The sequence below is a fragment of the Podarcis gaigeae genome (genome assembly GCF_964106915.1).
Source record: "Podarcis gaigeae genome assembly, chromosome: 5".
Lineage (NCBI taxonomy): Eukaryota > Metazoa > Chordata > Lepidosauria > Squamata > Lacertidae > Podarcis > Podarcis gaigeae.
Genome location: NC_139681.1, coordinates 30,501,461 through 30,527,488, shown reverse-complemented (window position 1 = coordinate 30,527,488; position 26,028 = coordinate 30,501,461). Strand labels below are relative to the sequence as shown.

General features: G+C 39.5%; 1 protein-coding gene across 5 annotated transcripts; it reads right to left on the bottom strand.

Moving 5' to 3' along the window:
* Positions 1-26,028, bottom strand: CCAR1 (cell division cycle and apoptosis regulator 1). 5 transcript variants are annotated; one of them, XM_083740584.1, is made up of 25 exons: positions 25,718-26,028; positions 24,335-24,455; positions 22,278-22,450; positions 20,677-20,721; positions 18,737-18,769; positions 17,204-17,397; positions 16,958-17,072; positions 16,679-16,871; positions 14,478-14,607; positions 14,083-14,244; positions 12,682-12,907; positions 12,017-12,130; positions 10,456-10,622; positions 9,512-9,722; positions 8,594-8,677; positions 8,077-8,262; positions 7,105-7,296; positions 5,926-6,159; positions 5,133-5,244; positions 4,678-4,760; positions 4,092-4,238; positions 3,545-3,665; positions 2,895-3,080; positions 2,048-2,253; positions 1-776 (listed from the first exon to the last, which is right to left on the bottom strand). In XM_083740584.1, the coding sequence occupies exons 2-25, from the start codon at positions 24,405-24,407 to the stop codon at positions 723-725; spliced, it is 3,441 nt and encodes a 1,146-aa protein (XP_083596710.1). In that variant the 5' UTR covers positions 24,408-24,455; positions 25,718-26,028; the 3' UTR covers positions 1-722. The 5 variants fall into 5 exon arrangements, with proteins under 5 accessions (XP_083596710.1, XP_083596711.1, XP_083596713.1 ...); XM_083740585.1 differs by having other exon boundaries at positions 25,744-26,013; XM_083740587.1 differs by having other exon boundaries at positions 18,737-18,763; positions 25,718-25,964.

Here is a 26,028-nt window from a genome sequence, read left to right as displayed (position 1 = left end):
AATAAACAACCAGTTTAATGAGAGCTAATAAAAAAGTAGTAGCAATCCCCACGCCCATCCCTATAAATCATTATAGTGACATCTACTGGCCAGTTATGCAATTGTACATTTTCTCATATAAATCCCAATTTACCATTCTGCTAAGTTCCTTACTATTTTTCTTAATCACTGGGCACCAAAACAGTAATAACAACAACTTCCAAGTGAGAAGGTTTGATTTAAAGGGAAGAAACTGTGACAAGAAATTCAAAATTTTCTTTAAAAATCTTTACTTGCAAAATTAAGCAGCATGCTATGATTTATACCTGAATTTAAAAAGGCTAATTAGACTGAAATAAAAACCTAAGAATGGCATTTCTATAAATAATGGGGGGAAAGTCTCCACTAGACTTTAAAAGGAAAACATTTGGTAATTAAATACTTGCTACTTTCCATTAAATTGATGAACTTTATTAGCATTCAAACTATAACGAAGTTTGCCCTAAAACATATTTGCAATGCAAAATTATTTTCACTCAAGGAGTGTCTAATAAATTGAGAGCTATGAATTACAAGCAATGCTTTGAAGCAGGCTCGCACATTTATAAAACTTTTTACATCCTTTGCTTGGACTAAGGTATTTATACTACTCAAATCAAACATGCACCACTTTCATACACTCCAGTTTCATGATTTATATTACATTATGTGACACCATATTCCCCACAGCAGCAGCAAGTTTGTCATACATTTGCTCCATTTTCTTTGGATTTCTGATCTTCAATCTTCACAATATCCTGTAGAAAAGGAGGAAATACACTAATGAAGGGTTATATCAACTGAACCCCTAAGTAATGTATAAATTCATATACAGCATTATTCCCATGCTAACAGCAGGTACTATTTTTTAATCATCTGTCATCAGCCACTTAGTGATTAATAAGCATGGATCTTTGTGTCTTGTGCTTGAAGTGCCAAACTATGACACTATACACTTAAAAAGAATACCTGAATACCTAGGAAAACCAGATTTCAATAGCTGCAAATGCTAGTAAAATTTCAAATACTACTCTTTTACATAATGTGAAATCACAGGTATTTGCACATTTTTAATATGCTCGGAGACAAAAACCAAACCTACCACTCCCTCTTTCTCCCTCTTCTTTCCCTCTCCCTCCCCTCCCCTCCCCCTCCCACATACATACACACTTTCAATGCCAGGGCGGGCAAGAAAGTAATATAACTGAAGCAATATTTCAATTTCTTGAAGTTCTTTTGGGTGTTATCTTCCACATGTGCGACAGTATCCATTGGCTCTAAAGGATATTGATTATATTGTTCCTCTTGCAATGTGTCTTGACTAAAGAACCACAGTGGGGTCTCTAAGTAAACAGTCAGTGCCTCTTTAAGGCTTGTTTTTTGATGGAAGGGGGCATTCATCATATAAACATATGAAGAGCCCTGCTGGATCAGGCCACAGTCCAGCATCTTATTTGCACAGTGACCAACCAGATGCCTAAGGAAAATCTAAAAGCAAGATCTGAGTACAACAGCACTCTCTCCGCTTCTGATTCCCAGCAGTTGGAATTCGGAGGCATGCTGCCTCTTTAAGAGTGGAGGGGAACATAAGCCATCAACAGCTCTATTTTTCATGTATTTTTCTAATCCTTGTTTAAAGTCATCTGAGTTGGTGGCCATCACTACCTCTTGGGGGAAGAGAGTTCCATGCACTGTGCGAAGTACTTTCTTTGTGTTGATCCTGAATCTTCCAACATTCGGCTTCGTTAGAACCCAAGAGTTCTAATATTACGACAAGAGAAGAAAAAACTTCTCCCGACCCAGTTTCTCCATGCAATGCCTAATCTTATACACCTCTTTCACAGGGATGGGGAACCTCAGGCCCAGGATCCAAATACAGGCCTCTGTGTAGCCTTCATGACACCCTCCAGGCCCAGCACCTCCATGGTTAGGCAAAGTTTAATAAAGTGCAGCTTGTCTGGTTGCACAAGCAGGCCTTGCTTTGCCCACGCAACAGATTATTCCCACCCAGAATTAGAAAAACCTTTACCTTTTTAAGAACGCTGTGTATTTCATCCATAACTGTAGCCAAGCTTTTGATTGTCTTATTCAGCTGCCCCTCAAACTGCAAATTTGTATCTTCTGATGCCTTCAAATTCTCTTGTAGCTGGCCAGCATCTTTTTTGACTTCTTTAAGTTCTGCAGACAGACCTTTATTCAGATTCTCCAAATTCAATATAGTCTTTTCATCTTCATCTGAAAACCCCAAAAAAAGATTTTAAAACACTTAATCTTTTACTTTCGGTTTTTCTATATTCCTTCAAGCATTACAGAACAAACAGCGTTAAAGATGCCATGTACCTAATTATACAGCTGTATCACCTAGCAGGAGAGGGACGCGGGTGGCGCTGTGGGTAAAAGCCTCAGCACCTAGGACTTGCTGATCGAAAGGTCGGCGGTTCGAATCCCCGCGGCGGGGTGCGCTCCCGTCGCTCGGTCCCAGCGCCTACCAACCTAGCAGTTTGAAAGCACCCCCGGGTGCAAGTAGATAAATAGGGACCGCTTACTAGCGGGAAGGTAAACGGCGTTCCGTGTGCGGAAGTGTCTGCGGACAGCGCTGGCTCCCGGCCTCTAGAGTGAGATGAGCGCACAACCCTAGAGTCTGTCAAGACTGGCCCGTACGGGCAGGGGTACCTTTACCTTTACCTAGCACCTAGCAGAGCTAGTAATGTGATTTGATAAGATGTGTCCTCTTTATTCAGGCCAGAAGACCTGAGTATTCATACACTCCACCCAATTCACAGGAATTGTAATTGTTCGGCTTTAAAGTATTTTTCTGTTTTAATAATAAACCTTTCTGAATGTGTGAAGCAATAATTCAAATCTCACTCTCCCACCTGTCTTTTCTTCTAGTGACTGAAGCTTTTGTTCCATCTCAGCTCGGGCTTTTTCACTCTTCTCCAGTTTCTGCAAGAGACTCCCTACATCCACCATAGCTCCATTGTAAACGATGAGGCCAACGTTTTCTTCTAAGCTTCTTGGTTCTTGTTTTATAGCAGGTGATGGTAGCAGAAGCCTGTTTCCTATAGGGGGTTAAGAAATATCATTAAAATCAACGTCACCACCAGACATGTCTGGTGAGTTTCAAGACTCCTACAGTAGAAAATTACCAAAGCCCCACGTTTTCTCAAGAATTCCAGTGTACTCGCATATTTCAAGAGTGAAACAAATGTTTCCTCCCCCACATCCTCAGTCCCAACATAAGGAATAAAATTCCCACTCAAAAAACTTTCAGATTGTCCATAGTGTTGAGATCATCATGTTGGCAAAATATGGAAAAAACAGGATGGGATCCAAATGTGCCGTGTGCAAGCACACAGGGACCTTCTGCTCATTCAAAATGGTCCCCTCTCTGAATTTCACTGCTGCAGCCTTTACTACCTACCACATTGAAGAAAGAGTACATGCTATTAAAGTGACACAGGTAGAAAATATTTCACCATACATAATGGTAGACATGTCTTCATATATAACAAAATTGTGTCACCTAGCATTTCTTCCTGTGGAGCTTCAATTTCTTCTTGATTTTCTTCATCTTTAGAAGTATCTGTCAGTTTTCTATAAAAGCAAGATTCACGAAGCACCACCTTATTAAGCAGCTTCTTAACCTAAGATAGCAGGAGACCAAATTCACATTAATGGTTTGCTCAACAAAGGCATGATTCTCATGCATAATATAAGCAATACATCTTTACAATATAAATACATTAAAAAGGCAAAAAAAATAATAATTCACATCTCGAAGCTTGAAATATTTTACGGCAAGAGAGTAATTTTACATAAATTCTTGACAATAAAATTCTTCTGCATGCATGTGGACTTCAATCATTTATCATTTTTTCCGTCATAAACACCTCCTTGTTTCCTCCCTTTTCTCTAGCAAAGAAAATACAGATGTATAAAAAGTGACTGGGCAAGTCTTATTTCTCTTTATTATACTGCAGTTAATCAGAGAAAAAAACCCCAGAGTGATGCAGACTGAGCGCTGCAAGGCCTTCCCTTTTCTTCATTCCCATACAGCTTTAGCAACAAACCTGAGCTCGTGAGAGATGCAGTCCAAGTGTGTACAGTATCTCTTCCAAATCCTTTTCCAGAAGGTATCCACAATGGCATTGATCAAAATAAACGAAAGCCATCAGAAGATCGCGGTTAACAGTTATCATCTGTGTTTTGTCTCTTTCCTAAAAAACACATTTTATAACAATAAGGCTTTCCCCCCTTTTTAATTATCCATTAGTTATTTCAGTATTAGAAAATATGTGAAGTACAGCTTCCTTAAAGGCATGCGCATATATAAAAATTTTCTAAAGCGCTACAACACTAACCACTTTCATAGATGGTTATACAATTTATGAGGACAAGAGATAGGAGCAGCAGGATCTGACAGAAGTTTTTCCAGGAGTTAGTTCCCACACTGATTACAGGTCAGAGCTACTAGTATATTACATAATATGGAGAGAGTTTTCACCTCAATTGGTTTTTGACACTATCTCCAGTAAACAATCCCTTCAAGAAACAGAACTTAAGACTGATGAAGACAGTTTTGGCAGACAGGCTATTCCTTCCCAGTTCTCTAGCATCTTCATCAATTCACAGTTAGAAACTCACAGCACTAAATACCTTATCTTTAGAAGCTCTCTCTTTGCAATGCCGGTTTCCCTCTCTTCTGTCATCTCGTCTGTTCATTTCCTCATCATCCCTATCTATGGAAACAAACATTACCTTCAGCATATTCATATTATGTTAGCACTTTCTATTGCTATTATACATATCTTACAATGAAGATGCACACAGCTCATGTGATGCTAAGGGCATCTTACAACATAGAAAGAAACAGCAGAAGTTCTGTTAACACGCATTTGCCAAATATATTATTTCTCTTCCGGACCACTTTGGTTCAATAATCTTAAGTAATAATTGTAGTTTTATAGATTGGATTTTCACATCAAAAGGTACAGAAGTATTGTACACAGTCTGTTACTCACTGCAAATTCACTAGTGGAAATCAACACACATACAGTTTTGCCTTTGTCTGCACATGCCACCTTTTAATTAGAGTAACCATCCCCATATACCATCATCTTCATCTTCAGCATCCTCTGCTTCCATTGGATCGTATTCTTCCTGGTTATTGTCATCTTCCATTTCATCTTCATCTTTAGCATCATCCTTCCTCTTATCTTCTCTCTGTAATTAGTTCATAAATATTAACACAATCCAACAACTGGCAGCAGTAATTAAAAAACCTTCAAACCACACAAATTGGGGGTGATATCCAACTGTGTCTGCCCGACTGGGTAATCTGTTTCTGCTTGTGTAATGTAGCTATCCCTTCTTCTCCTCTACCCTGCTCTCCCTTGTATATCTCTAAATCCACTTTAGAAGAACCCTCAGCCCTCTGGAGCAGATTCTGGAGTGCACAGAGAGGAGAGGAAGGGGGAGTCCATTCATAAAACACTGGATCTCCCCCTTGGTGCAAAAGGTTCTAAAACAAATCACAGAGATCTGGGATTCAATGTCACTCCCCTAGCAAAAGGACGTGAAAACGGATGATGATATTGCTTACGTTTCTGTATTTCCTATTTGCCCTGAAGAGTGAACCAACAATCAGAAAATTATTAAGCTGAAGCAGTGCTCCAGTTGTTGTCATTGTCTGGGGTAGGGGAGGATTTATTTTTTTCATATAACAATTTGAACTCCTTGTGAGGGGAGGAAATCAGTTATAGAATTCCTATCAGGCAAGATCTGATAAAATAAACCAGCATGAGAAATAAAATTAAAACTGATGAAATGTAGTAACAAGCCCTTCCTCCACAAACCGTTCTTAATCCATCAGCTGATTAGTTCTTTCTTCTAATGGCCACTAACCTTCCTGTCATCCCTCTCATCTTTTCTTTCTCTCTCATCTCCAGATTTTCTTCTTTTAGGCTTTGGGTCATCATTTTCATCATCTCGTTCTTCCTTTTTCTCTTTCTTCTCATCTTTTTTGTTCTTTTTATCTTTTTTATCTTCCTTATCTGGAAGCGACAAGAGGGATCTGTATATTCGGACACCAAAGTCCCTTTGAAGCATTTCATTGAAAAGTTCAGCAAATAATGAAACCTGCATAGGAAGCAACAAACTAGAATTAACAAAGCACCAAAACAGAATTACAAACAGTACACTCGCATAATCTTGTTAAAATGTAAATAACTCTGCTTGTTCTTTCGTACATTTCATTTCCTTCTACCTCACTGTGTACTATGCCCCACCCTCAATATACCTACAACTCAGGATAACACTTTATACATCTGAAAAAATGGACTACGGTCCATGAAAACTCATGTCATAATAGATTAGTCTTTAACATGCCACAAGACTTTTTGCTGGTTTTGCTAGAAGTGATTAACACCTCAGAAAACAGTTACATAATATTCAACATCAATACAAGCAATAATATCAAAATCCCTGTTCATTAAAAGAATGCAGAAATAAAAAATTAACCTTGCACTTGAAATTCTGCAGTTTTACAATCTTTTCTTTTGCTTAAACAAAATTCTAGTGAGAAAATTCACCATATCCTCATTTTACAGAAAGGCAGGCTGAAGTTACAAAATATGGAGTTGCCCAACTATATCCCCTGATTCCATGGCAAAGTTCAACTTTCTTATAAATTGGCCCCACTTGAAGATCACTAAGCCACTTCATGTATGGTGCAAGGCTACAGTAGAAGAGAGGGATACAATTATGATAATTTATTTACTGTAACAGGAGAACAGAAGTCTAGCTTGGTGCAAATCCAATTCAAATGAATGGAGGTTTCACAGCTGTACTGCTGGGAAACAGTGTCCTTTTTTCTTAATCTGACGTAAGTAATTGAGCTGGCCCTGTCTCATCACAGAACCAAGATGGGGGCATAAAATCAAAAGCTTGAAGCTAGAGAGGCTGCACTCTTAAGAGAACAGGGGCACCTTAATTAATTGTACCCAATGTCGTGTGATCAGAAGGGTGATCACACAAGCAGTTATTCAGAAATAGTGAGGGGAGAAAGTTAGGTGAAGAGATGACCTCAAAAGAATGTTCTTTGTTATCCTCCAGCCTGTAATCCAGAAGAACACTAAGAGACATAATACTGCAGTCAAACTTTCCGCTTTTGGCTGCCCAGTTCGGATGCACAATGATTGCTGGCTCATCAGGCAAGATGTATCGCCTCTCTCGACGTTGGCGTTCCACTTCCTCTAAGCGTTTCCTTTCTTCTTCCTAAAGATTTGAAAAAAGGAATTTGGAGTGGAGACGTCAGAGTATGAACTTCAAATATTTACTTCTTGAGCGGGGTGAAAAGGCAGGGGGAGTGGGGAGAGCCACATACTCAGTTGTTTACTGGACACTTCTATTCCCTTCCCCTATGTGAATGTTATATGCATGCTAGCTGGGACAATCCATGACAGAACCTGGAGAGTCAGCCTAGTGTGGGAGTGACTGGGGAGACCCAGGTTGAAATTTTCACTCAGTGATCAAGATCCTCAGGTCAATTTCTCTTACCCTAAGACACCTAAGATTAAGGAGATGAGAGATGATGTATCCTGCATTTGAGGAAAAGGAGAGCATATTTCTTCTCTACAAAGCGAAGGCCTAACCAGCACTACGTTGTGGCTGGAAATTTATTTAACTCTAATGTAACTTAACAAGCCCTGTTATTTAGTGTTCTTAGCACTAGCAATGTTTATTGCAACAAGGAAGATGCACATATAAATAGAGATGTAGACATAAATGGCTTAGCAGCTCCTTCCCATGCTACCATCACCTTTCCTCAGGGGCTAGGTAACACTGGAGACAAGACCCTGTAGCTTTTGGATTGTTATGGCAAGAAGTTATGAGAAAGCAGCCCCCAACAACTACAGTATGCATGCGTAAGATCAGTCCTAACTCTCATTATGAAGATCTTCCTATCACACACAAACACACCTGAAGTTCAGCTTAATAATGAACTAAACATTTACTAGTGACCATTTTCCACTAGTAAATCCATTAGACAGCTACCTCTTTGTCATCTTCAGATTTCCTCTCTTCTTCCTCTTCATCTTCCTTTTCAGACTTCTCCAATTCTTTCTGTTCTTCCTTCTGCTCTTCCACTTTGAGTTGTTTTGTTAGTCGGGCTATCAGCTGGGATTTCAAGCCCTTTGAGCTAAGAGTTCGGCTTTCTAATTCTTTGCGTAAGTCATTAACCTAGTTGATAAATATTACAGTGAGCATTCAATTCACAATTTAGTATTTATATAATCAAACCTATTCAGAGACAAGCACATCTCAAATTACTGAAATATAAGGCAAGCAAAACTTGCCAAAAATCACAAAGCTTCATTTTTTAAAAAAATCATGATACATTTGCCCCAATATAATGTGTATCAGTGATTTTCAAAGATTTCACTCATTTAAAAAGATCAAAGCAACACAAATTCCCAATAACTGTACTACCTTCAGAAAAGAAACAATACTGCAATATTTACTAGACTTTGTAATGTAATGTAAACATCCTGAAGTCTTCAGCTATGGTTACCTTCATTGCCTTTGGGTCAAGTTTGGACCAATGAGTAGGAGTAGAAATCTCTTTTGCTTCCCCATCATCCTTCTCCTCTTCATCCTAAAAAATGAAATAAAGTCATCATCCTTCAGAAAGCTTCAAAATGAATATGATTCTTTCTTAAATTCTGCAGCTGACCTGGGCAAGGCCACAACTGTTTCATCAGACAGTCTTCTCCTAAAGTTACCATTTCAACAAAGCCACATACACACATTCTACTAGTTTATAACAGTGCCTCTCTCATCAGCCAATAAGAGCCATCTCTGTGAAACACAAAAGGGTGATAAAGAACAACAACACAAAGATCATCGGGGACACACAGACACTGCTGGTCACCACCAACCACACAGTGTATGATATCCCCCAATTTTCAAACCACCCAAAATACTCCTCATTTTGTTAGACCTTTTTACATTTACCAAGTTGCCAATCAGCCAGATAAGATTCTTTTAGGCTATGTTATTTCAATGTCTTGCCTATTTCAAAGTACCATTCTTAATATTATTTTTAAAAAGGCTAACACATGGGAGAAAAAAATAAAAGTTTTTTTGTTTTTTGGTTGAACGGCAAAATGCTTAACACAACTTTTAAAACTGAAATCTTAACTCAATAACTGGTCCCAGATTCCAGCAACTAGTTCTAAGATTACAAAGATTTGTGCATGGAGTGCACAGCTTAAATTCCACTTGTTGCATCAGTATACACTTAAGTTGGTACACTAGCTGTAATTAAACACAAGTAAGTTCTACACTGCTGAAAGCTGGTTTACCAGTCATTGTTACCAATTATGTTCCTCCTAGGTATGTTTGCGGTGTAGCATGTGGTGTGCATTTTGTGCCTGTGTTCCTGCGCCTGTGAGAAGCAGAAATAGAAAAAGGGATTAGCGTTCAGTGCCTGTTCTCCATCAGCCTCCTTGCGTTCACCCTGAAGCTTCTCGACCAGCTGCTGCTTGTATCCTCGGGAGAGGGTTTCCCACTCTGAGCGGGTGGGAAGGCAATGCCAAACATCCGGGAAAAATAAAACCACTGTCTCCACATGAGCTGGAACCGTACGCCCCTTGTGGGTCTCCTCAGGGCGATGGTAGCGAATCTCTGCAAAACGGTACCTGTTGCAAGGGAAGAAGCATGTTGGAAAAAAAATTCTACAATACATTTTACAGAGCCTAGATCACTGTAGCACATCAAGTAAAGCAACTTTGCTGCGACAACCTGAATTTTTTCTAAAGAAAAAAAATATGAAAGCCATATGTTCTCTTTGAAAAACTTGTGTACAATGCATTATAAGACATCTGTTGGGGAATAAATTTAATACTAAAAAAGCTGAAGGCAATTGTTTTTGCACTTGGCACTAAAATGTGCCATTTCATCTGGCTCGGGAGGAAATAAAAGATAAAAGTTGAACTCTTTTTTTCTATTTATTGTTGGAAGGTGCTTGTTCACAAAGCGATCGACAGCTGATTAACACAAGTAGTAAATCGACCAAGAGAAAATATGGCTGCCCCAAACATCTAATTATTTATAAACACGAGAATAATGAAATGAAGTTTCCTTGGCGATCTCCTCCAGCTATGCGTGAAATGAAAGAATATTTTAACATACAAGCATTGCAAAGTTCAAACAACAAATACAAACACATTATTTAAAGTTCATTGTTCTTCAAACCTTTTGGCACCAAAATCACATTTGCGTTGTCAACTAGGGTATCACTTTGAGTAGTTTGCCTGCACAGCTACTACCAGCTGCTGATAAAGAAGTGGTTGATTTTGCCCAAATCATTTCCATGAGGATATTAAGCATGCTGCTATTTCATCAAAATGTTTTTAAGAATGTAGTACTTACCATTGTGTGCATACACTTAAATCAATCCCTGTTAGAGCCCTGCAACAACGGATGGCAGTTTTAATCAGCACAGATGGGTCCTTCTCCGGCTCAGGTCCATCCAGTGAGGGAGACCAGTGTCCACCAATAGCCATGGCTTCATCTTTACCTTTCATACCCACTAAAAACTAGAGAAGAAAAGGCTACTTAGCACTTTCCTTCCAAGAAAAAAAAGGGTAGAATCCTATGCTGCAATGATTTCCGACTGTTCAACTGGACTCCACTTTCTTCTTCTGAATGCCCTACAGCAGGCTTCCTCAACCTTGGCCCTCCAGATGTTTTGGCCTACAACTCCCATGATCCCTAGCTAGCAGGACCAGTGGTTAGGGATGATGGGAACTGTAGTCTCAAAACATCTGGAGGGCCGAAGTTAAAGAAGCCTGTCCTACAGTCTCCCAAAACCCTGGAGAGTGATGAAGTCCATTCTGCATTGGATACAACCCATTAAAATTACACATACCTGTTTGTCAGTTTACATGCCATCACAAGCAGTTATCCCTAATCTGCAAGAATGACAGCACAATTCTATACATGACTACCATGGGCATAATCCCAGGTAAGTGAATACAGTTTTGCAGCCTAAGTCTTGCTCAAGAATGAGTTCAGTTTCTTTTTTCCACATTGCATTTCAGTAATGGAATAGGTTTAAACATCATTACTCATTCATTCTGCAAGACTTCGGAACAGTTTGTCATCATATAAAAATGCTTTAAACAACAGATTAAAATAATATTCTGTACTGTAAAATCAGGGGCTTATAGAATTGTATAAACGTTCACTGACATAACCTTGAGAGTTTAAAAGTATTTTAGCCAGAAACATAAGAAGGTATTTTCTTGGAAGTAGGTTCCAATAGAGAAAAGGAGAACTTGCTTCACAGTAAATATGCATAGGATTATACTGATGGTTTCACGGTGTCTATGGGTGTATCTGAAGAAGTGTGCATGCACACGAAAGCTCATACCAAGAACTAACTTAGCTGGTCTTTAAGGTGCTACTGGAAGGAATTTTTTTTGTTTTGACTATGGGAAACCCGCCCCCCCCAATTTCTCTCAAGGTGATGTTATTTGCTTTCAAGACGCAAAAAACACCGGACTAGCATGGATCTAAAGATTCTGTTGTGTGAACAAAGTCTCATGGAAGATCCAGAGCAGTTTGGGAGCAGGGGGAATTGGAGAGAACCTTCTCTCCTCCTGCTCATTCACAAGGAAAGGGCTTTCTCCAATGCAACAGATCTAAGCCCATTTTTAAGCTAGTCCTGTGAATGGTTTGGAAGACTACATGCTTCAGCAGTGCTGAGAGCAAAACACATGCAAACCATGTTAATAATTTGAATGGGAGACTACAGGGGGCCTCCTGTAAGAATAATATATAAAACACATTTCAAAAGTAATTATTTGTGTCCATATAGGAATTCTATGTCCCCAACATAAAGAAAACTATGTGGAAAGCTTGTACCTGCATCAATTTTCCAGCAAAATTTCTAAGTTTATGTTTGTTTGCTAGAAATGCATATTTTTACCTTTATGAGTCTAGCGGGATGTTGAAAACCATCCCGGAGCTCTTGTGGATCTTCAGCAAGAGCACATGATTTGTGATAGAGATCTTCCATGCTAGGACTGGCCATGAGCATCACCTGTTAAAGTAATATGACCAAAAAAAAAAAGACTAGACAACGTAACAAAGCTATGATTCAAAGCTTGGTATCTTACACTTAGCTGCTAAACTCAATAGGACTAGAATAATGCATAAAGTCAAAAAAAGATACACCTATTTTGAAGGGTTAAATATCCAAAAATATCAATGAAATCATCACTTGATTTTAAATTTCTAACAGCATCTAACATGCCCAAAGCACAAAATAAGACTTGTCTAAATTAGCAAGTAGCCTGCAAATCCAAAGCTTCTTGAATTGCCACATACAGTTTGTTGCAATCTTGCCAAGATTTTATGCACACACAACATGAATCAAGGGACCAACTAAAGAATCCATGGAAAGATGTCACCCACTCTGGGAAAAAATAGTTGAAACCGAATCTGGTCCAACTGAGCTTACTGTTCAGTCAAGATTTGCGACAAAGGTAACATCACTGGAAACCTATGCACAGAAGACAATGGGAATCCCTTCAAAGAAGCATTTCCAAACATTTCTATGCAAGCAGGAATGATTTAGGTTGTTGGCCATACCTTTGCACTGTAAAGATGATCGGCATCTGGTGGATCCAGTACAGAAGTGTTCTTATCCAAAGGATCTACCTCTCTATGCATTACATAGAAATTGCAGTAGTTTCCTAGCTGAAATGGTCTTGACATAGGAAATGCATCCACCCATGTAAACTGAGCATCAAAGAAGTCACTTGGGATGTACAAGTTCTGATATCGCCGTCTCAGTTCCATCATATCACAGCTAAGGCTTTAAACAGTAAGAAAATATATTTTACAACAATTAAAAGAGCTGGGGCTTAAAAGCAAATTTATAGCAAGATGTAGAATGAGAACTGAGCTCAAACACTCTTTTTATAGTTTTGCTTCTACTTTTGATATCACTGAAAAGCAGCTCAGAGCCATTAGTGTCCACATCTTGGAAGAAAAATACAGTAACTTTATTTTGGGTAATTTTTTTTTAAAAAAATTTTTTGCTTGTTGAAACATTCTCTGAAACAGAACATGCAAATTTTGAAACAAAAATCAAGACTCACAAAAGTTTGGTTCAGCCCTTTGTGGAAGCTAAGGTACTTTTTGTCATAGCCATTAAACTTTTCTCAAGTATCAGAAATATAAAAAAAAGTTTTAATCAGTTAACAAACAAACAAACCAACAAACCCAACCAACACCATTTTTTGTTTTTAGGGTAAGTTGCTTCTCCAGAAGCTGTTGAACAGTTAGGCAGCTGTCAGAGTAAATGGAAATCACTATAGTCCAGCCCTGATCAGGCTTTAGCCGAGGTACAGACAGGTTGGGCAGAAACTCCTTGTTTTATCATGATAATCTGAAAGTACACTATTAAGGTGTATACCCTTAATGTATCATATAATAAGGTACCATAGATTTCTCAAAATTCTATAGCCTATATCAGTCATGAAAATACTGCATTCCCTCCACATTTTCAAGCCTTTTTTCACCCCTTCAAGGGTTAGAAACATGTTCTTTCAAATTAAAGTTGAGATTCTGAAAGTACTGAATTCTGCACCCAACTTGCAACATTTTACAGATTAGCCAATGCTTTATTGCCAGGTAAACTGTTTCAGCTCTCCACTTTGCAACATATCTGGCTCCAAAATTCCTGCACAATGTCCACAGCCACCCCACACGCTTGTAAAAATGTATAATACAAAGAGGGTCATTGTGCAGCGGAAGGTTTAAAAAGTACATCTCCTTAATTTGCACAAAATATTCTGTCTACAGTGGATGGAGGTGGGTGGAGAAAAAACAACATTCAAGTAAAACTGAGTTACATTAAGTAACTTTAAATAAAAATGAAGCTATGTTTCAATCTCTTGGATTTATTTAATGCATCCTTATTTTATGGCAGTAAGATACCTTCAACAGAAAAATATGAAATGGCAATTTGACACCAAGACAACATACCAGTCTAATGAGAACTTGGAAAACTGGACCGTGTAACGGGGTACAACACGTCGGGGTCTTCGGGGTGATCGTTCCCTCTCTCGCCGAGGTGATCTTTCTCTAGAGCGTTTTCTCTGGGGTGATCTTTCCCGTGACCTACGTCTCTCACGCTCCCTTTCACGACTTAACCATGTGTGAAATATAAATGTCTTGTTTTAGCGTCTACCATTATGAACGCAGAGCTCACATGCCTATAACTCTAGAACCAACAGCAACAAACATCAAAACATACAGAACTTCCATTCTCAAATCATCATTAACAAAACTGAACAGTACTTACATTCAGACTTCAAATACTTAAATTATTTGCTGTCTGTAATATGTACAGAAAATTGAGAGGAATTTTTGTATCACACCTTCTGTCATCTTTTCTGTTAGCCATGGGGTCTCCTCTGTCATTTCGCCCCGAAAATCTGGGTGGTGGATCTAATCTCCGTGCTGGCTGAGGCTGTGAAACTATCCGAACAGGGGGCTGTAGCAAACCAGCTAGGAGGGGGAAGAAATCCCACAAGTTCTTAAGAATTTCATATCAGTAAGCAAATTATAACACAAAAATGTAGCTTATTTGCTGGACTATCCATTTTCATGCTTTTTTATAGGATAGAACATTTGCTCATTTGTTTTGCAGAAATGAATGTGGCAGCAATCCAACAATCATCTAATAACAACAGGCAACATAAGGTTTCTCATATTTAATCCAATGGGATGCATTCATTTAACCCTTCAAATTATATAGGCAAGATGATGAATTTTTCTTCCTCAATGCAAGCCTCATCATACTGGGATATGCTGCTAGTTTCACTTTAACAGAATTCAAGGGGAGGGACACAACTCTGAACAAAATGGTTCAAGAGAACATTATATTGACTGAATGCTTTAAACCTACATTACTCAGAAAATATTAACAGGCTGGAAGATTTTGACTCAACCATTCAGTTTCCAGCAATGTGGGGTGTAAATCAGTGTCCATTTCAACAAGATACTGCTCTTGGTGTTTATTCTGAAGGCCAGTCCTCATTTTGAGGCTGTTTGTCCATCACGTGCCCCCTGCTTAACACTTCTCACTATCTGATAGGGAAGCAAGTGGACGTAATCAGGCAGTGACTACATGCTGGAGAGTCACTGCTAATCAGTAAGCATCCAGAGACATGCAGCTTGCCCTCAAGCATTACAGTTGTTCACAAGAACACACAAGATGCGGGGAAAGGGTCACAAATAATTGCCCAGTAGTCTGAACTGGCCCTCAAATCATCAACAATCTATCATTTCTGTTGCTATAACTCCGCAATGATTGCCTCATTAAGCACTGTGAGAGGGCAATGCCATAAACTACAACATGTACAACAGATAGAGGTTACTCTCATCAACTGGGCAATCCACAGTTCTCTGCAGCAAAGAAAAAGAGGTCTAGATTTGACTCAAGCTGTAGGAAAGAAGACTGAGCAACAGTACTCAAGAAAATGTCTACCAGAGCATGTAACAGCATGCAATTGTGCCAGATGTCACTCAACAGGATGAGCCTCAGAAATAGTGCAAGCAAATACAAAGTCCACAGAGCAGAAGGAGGCCTAAGAAAGAACATGCGGGCAAAACAGATTCAAAACCAAACCAAACAAGGTAACTTCCCCTTAGTTCAGATTGCTCAAGTAAAGTCCAAAACATCAACAGTTTCTATGTAGACACTAAACAGGTTCTCTTGAAGGTTAAGGCTCTATATGAATGACACCCATCTTTTTTATTTACCTCTTCAGAAACCGCAGAACTAGTCAATTTACCAGCCCTAATGCCAACCTATTTTATGCAAGAAGTAACCACAAAGTGATTATGAATTCTGGTGCTACGACGTTTTCTTAAAGGTACCTTGTTCTTAATGGAGGCCCGTGGAGGGGCTCATTTTTATTCTTTAGAAGGATGAAGCATGGTATTCTACAGCTGATGTTAAAATGCATATATATTATGGATACTAACAGGCAACACAAAGTTTAGACTATAGTTATAAACAAAATCATAGCATATCCAAGGAGAACCTTGATTACAAAATGTGTGGCTGAGTTCTACATTCCAATGCTATAATAAACCAGTTTAACATCATGAGAATGTGCTATGGTGAATGTCTGGTTTATAAGCTACATTCCCACCTTTTGCACACAAGGTTTCCTGTTGCAGTTTGCAACAAGGCAGTTTCCCATTTCATCTGAATATGGGAATGCGTGGTTTATACATATCATAGCTAGTTAAATGAGAATTGAACTTGGTTAAATAACCATGGTTTGTATAAGCAGTTTTCCATACTGGGATAAAATTGGAAATTGTGGTTACAAACAGCAATTGGAAGCTTTAACAACTATACCCTGCGTGTGCAGGAATACGCAAGCCTGAAGTTCCCATCACAACAAATCATGGTTTGTTCTGACTTCAGAATGCAGCATCTCTCTTGCACTACAGCTACAAGGTAAACTGAAGACCATATAGCCTTCATACTATTCAGTCAGTTATATTCTTCTACATTTTTTTGGAAAAGAAAATATCCAATATATGTCAAGTTCTGAAGAAATACCTTTCTGCTGTGGCTGTTGTAACAAAGGCTGTGGTTGTGTCTGAAGCAAAGGTGTAATAGAAGCCGCTGATATCTGTGCCTGTAGCAGCGACTGTGGCTGCGGCTGTGGCTGCACACTGAATGCAGTCTGCTGTGCAATAGGCTGAAGCACAGGTGGAGGAGTCTTGAGTAAAGGCTGGGTTTGAGTCTGGTTCTAATGAGGAAGAAAAAGGGAACAACTTGTGAATCAGCTTTACACTAAAGGTGCCGACAAGAGTCAGACTGAGTGGCTGTATATACCTGATTTGGTAGAGTCTGAATTCTCTGTGCATTCCATTTGAAAGGCATATTAGGGTTATATGTTGCTTCTACCAAAACTCTGTCTCCTACTTGAGGACTCTTCCCTTTCACAGCACTGCAAAATGAAAAGAGTCGCATGATTAGATGTCACACTACCATATTTCTTGATAAACTTCTTTCTCTATATTATTTCTCATGCATTTTATCAGGATCATCACTTGTCCACGTATGGTAAAATTAAGTTACCTGAGCTGGAAGAATACATCTTCATCCACAAAACCAAATGTGTCATGTAGCTTTGTAACTACTCCAGTAAAGACACGCTGCTTCTGTGGTTGGCTCTGCTGCTGACTTGAGCGAGGTGCTGGATAAGAAACAGTTATCTGTGCTGCTGGCTGAGGAGTAGACAGGCTAAGGCTTGTTGGCAGTGCCACAGCTGGCTGCGTGCAAAATAGAACATGAAATTATGTAAGCACTGACAATCTTCTAAATAGTATAGCTGAAATAATGATAATAATAATTTGTATTTATTCAATTTATACCCATTCTTCACCATCAGGTCCCAACAATTTAAAATTCAATATTTAAAATGTTTTTAAAAATTACATCCACAGGAATAGGGTGGGGTCTGAAAACATATCTCAGGTGTCAAAGGCCATACACTCTGAAAAATTATTTTGAACTAAAGTTGCATTGTACGAAGTGCAAAAAACTATACCTTTTTACATTGGGGGAGAAAAAAAACAGATAAACCTTGATTTTTCTCCTATCAAACTGCAGTTGCACAAGCTGGTTCAACCAATATATCAAAACCCCACCTGCTTATTATGGTGGCCATTTCTTCCAAATCATTTCCTCAAACTGTAGGCTTATTTGTATTTCTATAAAAATAACCTCAAACATGAAAACTGTAAATGCACATCAGAACACAGAAATGCCTTCAGACTAGCACCAATCATGATCTGGAAGCAGAGATTGTTTTTCAGTTGCTATGTAATCAATGTTTTCCAAGAACATTTCCAGATTTTGAATTTTGTTTCTATTATTTAATTTGTGTCAATTATCTTTTTGGCAACCTATTCTTTCCTATGCTATATTTTGACCTCCCTAAAGTGGTTATGCACATTGAAACATGTTTAAAACGTTTTCTGAAAGACCAGCACACAGACAAAAATATGAATGAATATCTTACATTGCTGCAAAATGTTTCAGAATTTTCAAGTGCAATATAGGCTGCCTTGCGGGGGGGGGGACGGGACGGGACTGTACGTACCTTTTGTCCACTACTTTTTATGAACATAAAATAATTACTTTCCTATTCTAAGAAAAATCTCTTCAAATATCTGTATACTACTTACAGCACAATCCTATGCAGGTTTACTTAGAAGTAAATTTCATCATATTCAATAGAGATTACTTCCTAGTAAGTGTGCACAGAATGGCAGCCTAAGTTTCTAGTCTTAACCATTGGTGTAAATATCTAAAAACTTAAAAGCATCAACAGAAGTCTAAGAGAAAATATGCATTAGAAATACCCCTTCTAATGACATGAAATTAATATCTCTCTATAACAGTAGAACTACAAGGGCACTTATATTTTGGCTTGGGAGGGGTAGGTAATCAAAGGGATAAAGAACACATTGGACTGAACTACTAGTTGTCTGTATTACATGAGACATAATAAAGGTCCCATTATGTTTAAAACTTTAAACAAAAGCAGAGCTGACAAGTGCACAGGCAAATTTATTATACAGTGATGAAAGCTTTAATAAAACTAACCTGGGTTAGAAGAGTTTGCTGAGGTTGCTGCAACTTAAAAAATACAAGACCATGAATTACTTTTTATGCTTTGTGCAAGTCCAGCTTCCTCTTTAGCCATATTTAGCTTTGAGAAATAGCTGCAAAATGTTTTCATGATTGCCTATACCTGCATTCTAGCATATTATTTATCTATACAATAGCTGCTCTTTATGCAGTTTTGGCCAACACTTAGCTTTCCACTCTTGCAGTAGTCCAAACTCCCCTTGTGCTAGGCTCAGAGGGGATGAATTAGGTGGTGTCCCTCTGCTCAGCAATTCTGGTCTTCCACCGGCTGCCACCACCAGGAGGACAGAAGAATCACTTTGCTGCCAGAATGGGTGTATGGAAGGAACGGCATTTTCGTGCGCTGCTCTGGTTTGCCAGAAGCGGCTTAGTCATGCTGGCCACATGACCTGGAAGCTGTTTGCGGACTAAGGCCGGCTCCCTTGGCCTATAGATCGAGATGAGTGCACAACCCTGGAGTCGTCCGCGACTGGACCTAGCGGTTAGGGGTACCTTTACCTTTTACTAGCATGACCTCCACCAGCAGAAGCCAGCCGAAGGTTCCAAAATAGAGTATTCTGGAGGTGGGGTGGGCTGAGCTGGCCCAGGGTATGTTGGATCCTGAGCAGATATCATTACCATTGTGTGATGGAATCAGGCTGCGTCATGTTCAGGCTCCTGCAGCTATCACCCTACCCCCACAACTTTTGCCCTGACATGGTAGGGCTGTGGATACAGCAGTGGCTCCACAACTCCATAAAACCACACAGACCAGTGGCTGGGGTTTAGAATTTTCCCTTTTATGTAATACGGGATGAATCAAGACTAAAAATGGCAATGGCAGGGCAAGATCGCCATGTATCAACAGCAGATGTCTATTGTCCAAAGATGAGTCCTTGAAAGCACATTTTCCAACACCACCAATATAGTTATCCCATCCACAAATTCTAGATTATAATGTGCCTCTATTTTGTGGCTCATTCTGAATTGCCCCAGTGGCTGAGGTTCAAGGGGAAGATGTGATACAAAGGATAAGGCAAGACCAATCCTCCCCCTTCTTAGTATCCAAGACAATATATGAGGGTTGGGGTACATCCACTTCCCTCATTACCATACTCAGACCAACTTCTGTCTCCTCATTACTCTTCTCAAAGAACCCAGCAAATGACCCTTTTTTTGACAACAATATAGATCAGTTTCATCACAGCAGAAAAACAGTTTCCAAGATTCCTTAGTTAAGTCACTACGGTTCTGTAGAGATTCAAATATAAGGGCACAGCCATTTGCACACATAGGGTTGCATATCACACTGCATTTGCAGAGATCTGCTCACAGTGAGACTTTCCCTTCCTCTTCGTCTCCCCACATGTCCTCAGAATCTGCTCTGAATTGTCTTTCAACCCTCTGGAGCAGATTCTGAGGTTGTGGGCTGGGGAGGCTGAAAGAGATAAGAGGGGAAAGTTCCATTGAGCAAGCAGAAGTCTGCGGTTGGATACAACCCACTATGAGAAGGTAGCTATTTGGGTGGGGAAAATATGCTGGTGTGTGTGTGTGTGTGTGTGTGTGTGTGTGTGTTTTAAAAAATGTACATGGTCTTACAATTTGTTAGCATATATTGAAATTGTTCAGTCTGATGTGACACTGGGAGGAGGAATATAAGACTTCATTGTTGAATCCTCCACCACGTTATGAGTGTTGGAGGATATGTTAAAGTGAAGCTATGTTAAGTAGGGAGGTATATTGGTGGACAAATGGTTTTACATGTCAGTTAATGTGAACATTTCAATCATTTCTGTATTTAACGACATAAAACTAAAATACATTTTTGGGCTATCATCCAGAACTGGAAGACTATGGACCAATTCAGACTGAGCAAATAAGAGACTGACAATATGCACACAAAGAGGTGAACAAACCTGCTGTTGTACACTATAGAGGGTCTGCTGTGGTTGTGAATATTGCTGAAAAACAGAATCAGAATTGATAACTAGACAGTACTCCAAAAAGATATATCTGTATACTACAATCTCAGAGAAATGTAAATATGGCAAAACCAAACTGTAGAAATAAAGTTTAAGACAAAAAAGACGATACTTGCATTTCTATTATTTCATCAGCTGAACAAAACAGTATTGTATCTTCTCTGAAAAGCATTTATTGTTTTTTAAAAATCAGTCTAGATATTACAACATGAACTAAATTAACAAATGCCAAGTACAATCTGCTATGAAATATCCATAAGCAAGCCTTAATGAAATGAACAGGAGCTTCGCAAGATCACAACACCCAGTTATGCCAGCTGCGGATTAAATATTCTAGTTCATTAACACATCCTAGTTTGACCTAATTTGGGTTAAACCACAGGGGACAGATATGCTGTAATGATTTTATTAGTGGCAAGCAAAAGGAGCCTTGCATGAACCTTTTTACCCCCTGTGAAGAGTGCCCCCTACTTTTCTGCAATTTTTCACACCACTTTGCAAATATGTGAAGGTGAATTAGGCCAACACTCCTTCACTCAAATCTATTTGCTGTTTGCTAGTTATAAGAGAATGTCCACACATTTGGAAATACATCCCATTGAAAACAGTGGCAAGGACAACATCTGCATGCAGCTGCAGTTGATCTACACTACAGTATCAATAGGATGCACATTCTCATCTATATTCTGTTGCAACTGGTCACACATAACTATGAAAGGTGGGGTACAAATTTAATATATAAATAGAACTGGATCAGGACACAAGTCATTGCTTGCCAGTACTGTGCATCAAGAAATCACCAGCATCGTTTGGCTGGGAACATCAGACTAATTGCTTTCGCAACAGGCAAATGTTTCTTCTTTTCCTCAAGAATAAAAGCAATGTGAGGGCTGTGGTACTTTCAGTGACATCATCACGTAGCCAAATCCAATCATGTTGCTATAGTGAAGATCATACTGTGAGGAACGAAATTATGCTATACCAGCAGCATATGTTTGAGAGTTTTGTATAAAGTGACTAACAAATGATAATAATAACCACGAACATACTTAAGAACTAGGGAAAGCCACTAAGGGGTACGTGAATGTGTTTAGGTACTTGCCAAATCCCTTAAAAACCTACCTTTCTCCAAAAATGTTTTAAGCATTAAAATCTGATGCATCACTAGTTTTTACTCTAGTTTACAGAATTGTGATTTAGTGTTTTATTAGCTTTTCCAACGTCTTTTTCGGCATTGTTAGAGAAAGACACTAACAAATAACATTTGTCCCTACTAAAAAGATTTCCCTATTTCTGAGGGTATGTGATATTTTGAGAACACCAAACAGAGGCTCAGTGTAATTACGACAAGAAAGCCCTAGACATGACTACATAAAAACTATATAGCATTCAGTATCTAAACAATAGTAAAATCATTTTACAAATAAAAATCTCAAAGCAGATTATAAAGTTTATCTGGACCTCGGCTTGTTTTACTGAAGTTGCCACTCACTGGCTGCACAAAAATAGGAGTCAGCAGATGCAGTTCCATTTACCTGCTGTAATGCGGCTGCTGCGGCTGCAGCTTGTTGTTGTAAAGCAGCTGTCTGACTGAGTTGATAGTTTGTTGGTGTCTGAGTACTGAGGCCTGCTGCTGCTAATGCAGTTTGTTGTGTATATATTGTAGGAGATGCTCCAAGTAAGGATGGTTGCTGAACACCAAGAGCAGCTGAAAATGTAGGATTTAAGCATTAGGACATCTTAGTTTGGGGTGGGTGGGTAGTACAGTCTCATCATGGTCAAACATGGGGTTTAACAGCACTAAGGAATTCCTCCTGTAAGTCAAAGCTTGTGGGGAAATGGCTCTTCCTTGCACCCCAATATACAGCACATGCACTTTTTATATAGGAGCTGCTGTTCAAATGCAGAAAAGGTTCAACTTTACTTTAGTTTAGAGCCAAAGAATATTATAGCTCATGTTTACTACATGTGGCTTAACACACACTTGGCAGGATAGATCCAAAGCAACAAAGCAATGGAGTCTTCAGCAACTCTTCACTTGGAACATAAAACTGAGAGCAATAATAAAAACCTAGCCTTAAAGCTAATAGGTATATTCAGTTATAGGAAATTAAGGATGGAGTATGCTTTATGCCAAGACTTCTTGGTGTGCCAGATCACAGGCCATTTTCAAACCACATTGCAGACTTAATGATCTGATGCTAAATATAGATGAATTCTGGATCTTTTGAAGCCAAGGAAGAAACATTTTGAGGAAAATAAATGCAATACTGGCTGATGTATCAAACTGTAACTTAACCATTTAAAGATATAATGTGCTACTTAACAATTAACAAAGCAGTATATGATATAAATCATTCTGCATTTATTCAAACAATTGTTACAAAGTATATGTAGAATAAAAATGGAGCTGAAAACTGATGCACCATAAGAGTATGCAAGCACCTGCTATTGCCAGCTAATAGATGCAGCAGGGGAGAGGGAAGAAGAGAAACTATAACATGGTAAATAACATGGTATATTATTTGGGCTTAGTATCAGCATCTAGGCCTCATCATGATCACATGCTTCGAGGGGAAAGCCCAGAAATAATTATGCAGTTAACAATTTCATTTCATTTCAGGCCTCACAGTTAAAACTGCTCATTCTCAAATTTTACTGGTCCTTCAAGCTTCTGTAATTTAGACCTCATTCAATTTTATTTCCATTTTACCTAAGGGCACCAAGAGAAAGCAACATATTATTTGTAAAGTGACCATATATTAGACAAATTCTGATATGTTCAGCTAAGCATTCTTAGCCTTGAACTTCATGCTCCAAACTCTTAAACACTTACAGAAACTTTGAAAACAGAGTTGGAAAAATACCAGCTGAAGGCCCAAGTCTGTAAAAATTATCAGGTTCTTCCCTTTTAAGCAGCAAAAAAAACCCACCTTGGGAACAAGGAAGAAAACCATGCTTCTGAAGAAATGTAGCATTCCTGTTTTAATAACTTGTTTGAATGTGCAAAGCATAGTTGGCTCAACAACTAACAAAATATGCTACTTACTATTTCAAGCTAAATCCAGTCTCTGTATAACAGGGGCACCAATATGTATTCAAAGCATGATGTATTAAAAGCAAATTTCCTGCCCTTTTCATATAAACACAATGCTACATTTAAGAATTGTTGAGTTTTAGGGATGTCACCTAGATAAAATTATTAAATCCACATATATATATGCATATGAAAAATAAATACTACTAAAGAAAAAAGCACACCATCTTTATGATAATGCATATGTGTGTGGCAAAATCTTAGAAGAAGCATTCCTCATCTGTCACATCAGAATAAATTATTCATTTAAGGTGTTTGATGGCATGCATTTTTAATGAACTTATTTAAAAAAATTGTTTTAAATAGTTCTGCTAATTAAACAGGATCACCTTGTTGGCTGGACAAAGCATTTTAATCAATCCAATTTATCAATTAAAACCCTTTGAACTATTTATTTTATTTTGGTTTCCTCTGACAAAAAGTATGAAACCTTGAAGTATGTCAGATTGAAGCTAAGGCAGTAGTTACTGGTTAAAAAGAAATATAAACGCTGACCTGGCTGAGATACTGCAGTGGCTGTAAACTGGGTAGCCCAAGGGGGATTCTTCTGTCCTCCAAACTGAGCCATGGCGAGTGACAAAATTCTTTTGCTGTTTTAGTCTTCTACAACTGTGACCTATCAAAATAAATAACTTTATGAAAACCACACTAACACTTTATTTTAATGCAAGTCTATTCCAGATTAGACAGAGTGGTTTTCAACGCATGATGTGGTAAATAACGTTTTAAAGTAAATTAACAATAGTACAATTATTAAACTAACCTTTGGTTGGGGAGGATTGCACAAAAGTCATAGGCAAATAAACACCTGGATGTTCTAAGTAAATGCATAAAAAACCTGGTTTGTGACAAAAGTTCAATACTAGCTGTAACCAAGACTTCTAGAAGCTCATCTTTCAAGGTGTGGATGCATCTGCAACATAATATGGCACCTTACCAAAAGCAACGCTATCGCTTTGTTCACAGAAGTTTAATTGACTTGCAGACTTTAAAATGGCACCGCAGTTAAAGAACAGGTCTTTGCACTGTAAATATCAGCGATTGTGAACCTAGGGGAGTCCAGCGACTGGAGCTGCTGCGCGAAAGAGCAGGGGAAAATACCAGGTATACTAAAACACTTAGGCCTGAGACAGAAATGGAGACTGCATTCCAAAGCAATATGTATTCGGAGAATAAAGATAAAAAGCAATCTCTTGAAAACGGAAGTTTCCCGAGAAGTTAGCACGGGAGAGAGAAAAAGCAACGTCCACTAGAAACCTGCACGTAGGCAGACTGAGGTCGCGAGCACCTGACAGCCAGCTTAACTGAGCTCAGTCCGACTCGCTTCTTAGCAATCATACGTCCAATTGTCCAGCGTGAACCTCACCGGCAGGATGGAAGATATATTGTATTTAATGGGATACGTTGGGGGGGGGGGGACCGACACAAACAAGGCCTACAAATAAGGAACGAGAGAATGCGAGTGGAGGAAATTCACGGAGTGAAACAAAGAAGTAACTATTGGGTGGCTCTCGCGCTCCCCATGCATGCGAGGCACGCGGGGTGGGGGGCGAGAAGAGGTGGATGGAGGGCGGGCGGAGACACAGACAAGAGGCCTTTGAGGGCGAAACTGCCAGCCAGCTCGCTCGCTCGCTCTTCCTCCTCAGGTGGAGGGACAGGGACCCGAGGAGAAAGCAGAGCGGGAGACGCGCCTCCTCCTCCTCCTGCAACAACAATGAGGGGCAGAGGCCTGCCTGCCGCCCGGGAGAAGAGCCTCCCTCTCTCGCATTGCCCAGCCCGCCCAAGGGCCGCTGTCGGAAACCTCAAGGCTCGTCACTTCTGAAACGGCCAACCCGGCCTCGGCGCCTTTGACGCGCCTCAACCCCGACGACCCTTTACCTGGCGCGGGCCGAATGAGGACTCACAGGGGCCATTTCAAACTCCTCCGGCACATTCCCCACCCCCTCCGACACCCCGCGCACACGGATAATCGAGGCACGGCGCATGCGTCGAAGTGGAGCGCGAGCGAGGACGGGTTGGAGGGGGCGATTCACTCGGGCGCCGCGCACCTCGGTGACGTCTCGAAGTGAGATTTCCCCGCCCCTCCCTCGTACACGTGCTCCGGGAAGATGGGGTCGCCGTCTCCAAAACAAGGAAGGGAAGTAACGGCGCGCATGCGTCAAGGGAAGCCCCCCTCCCCTAACGATCGA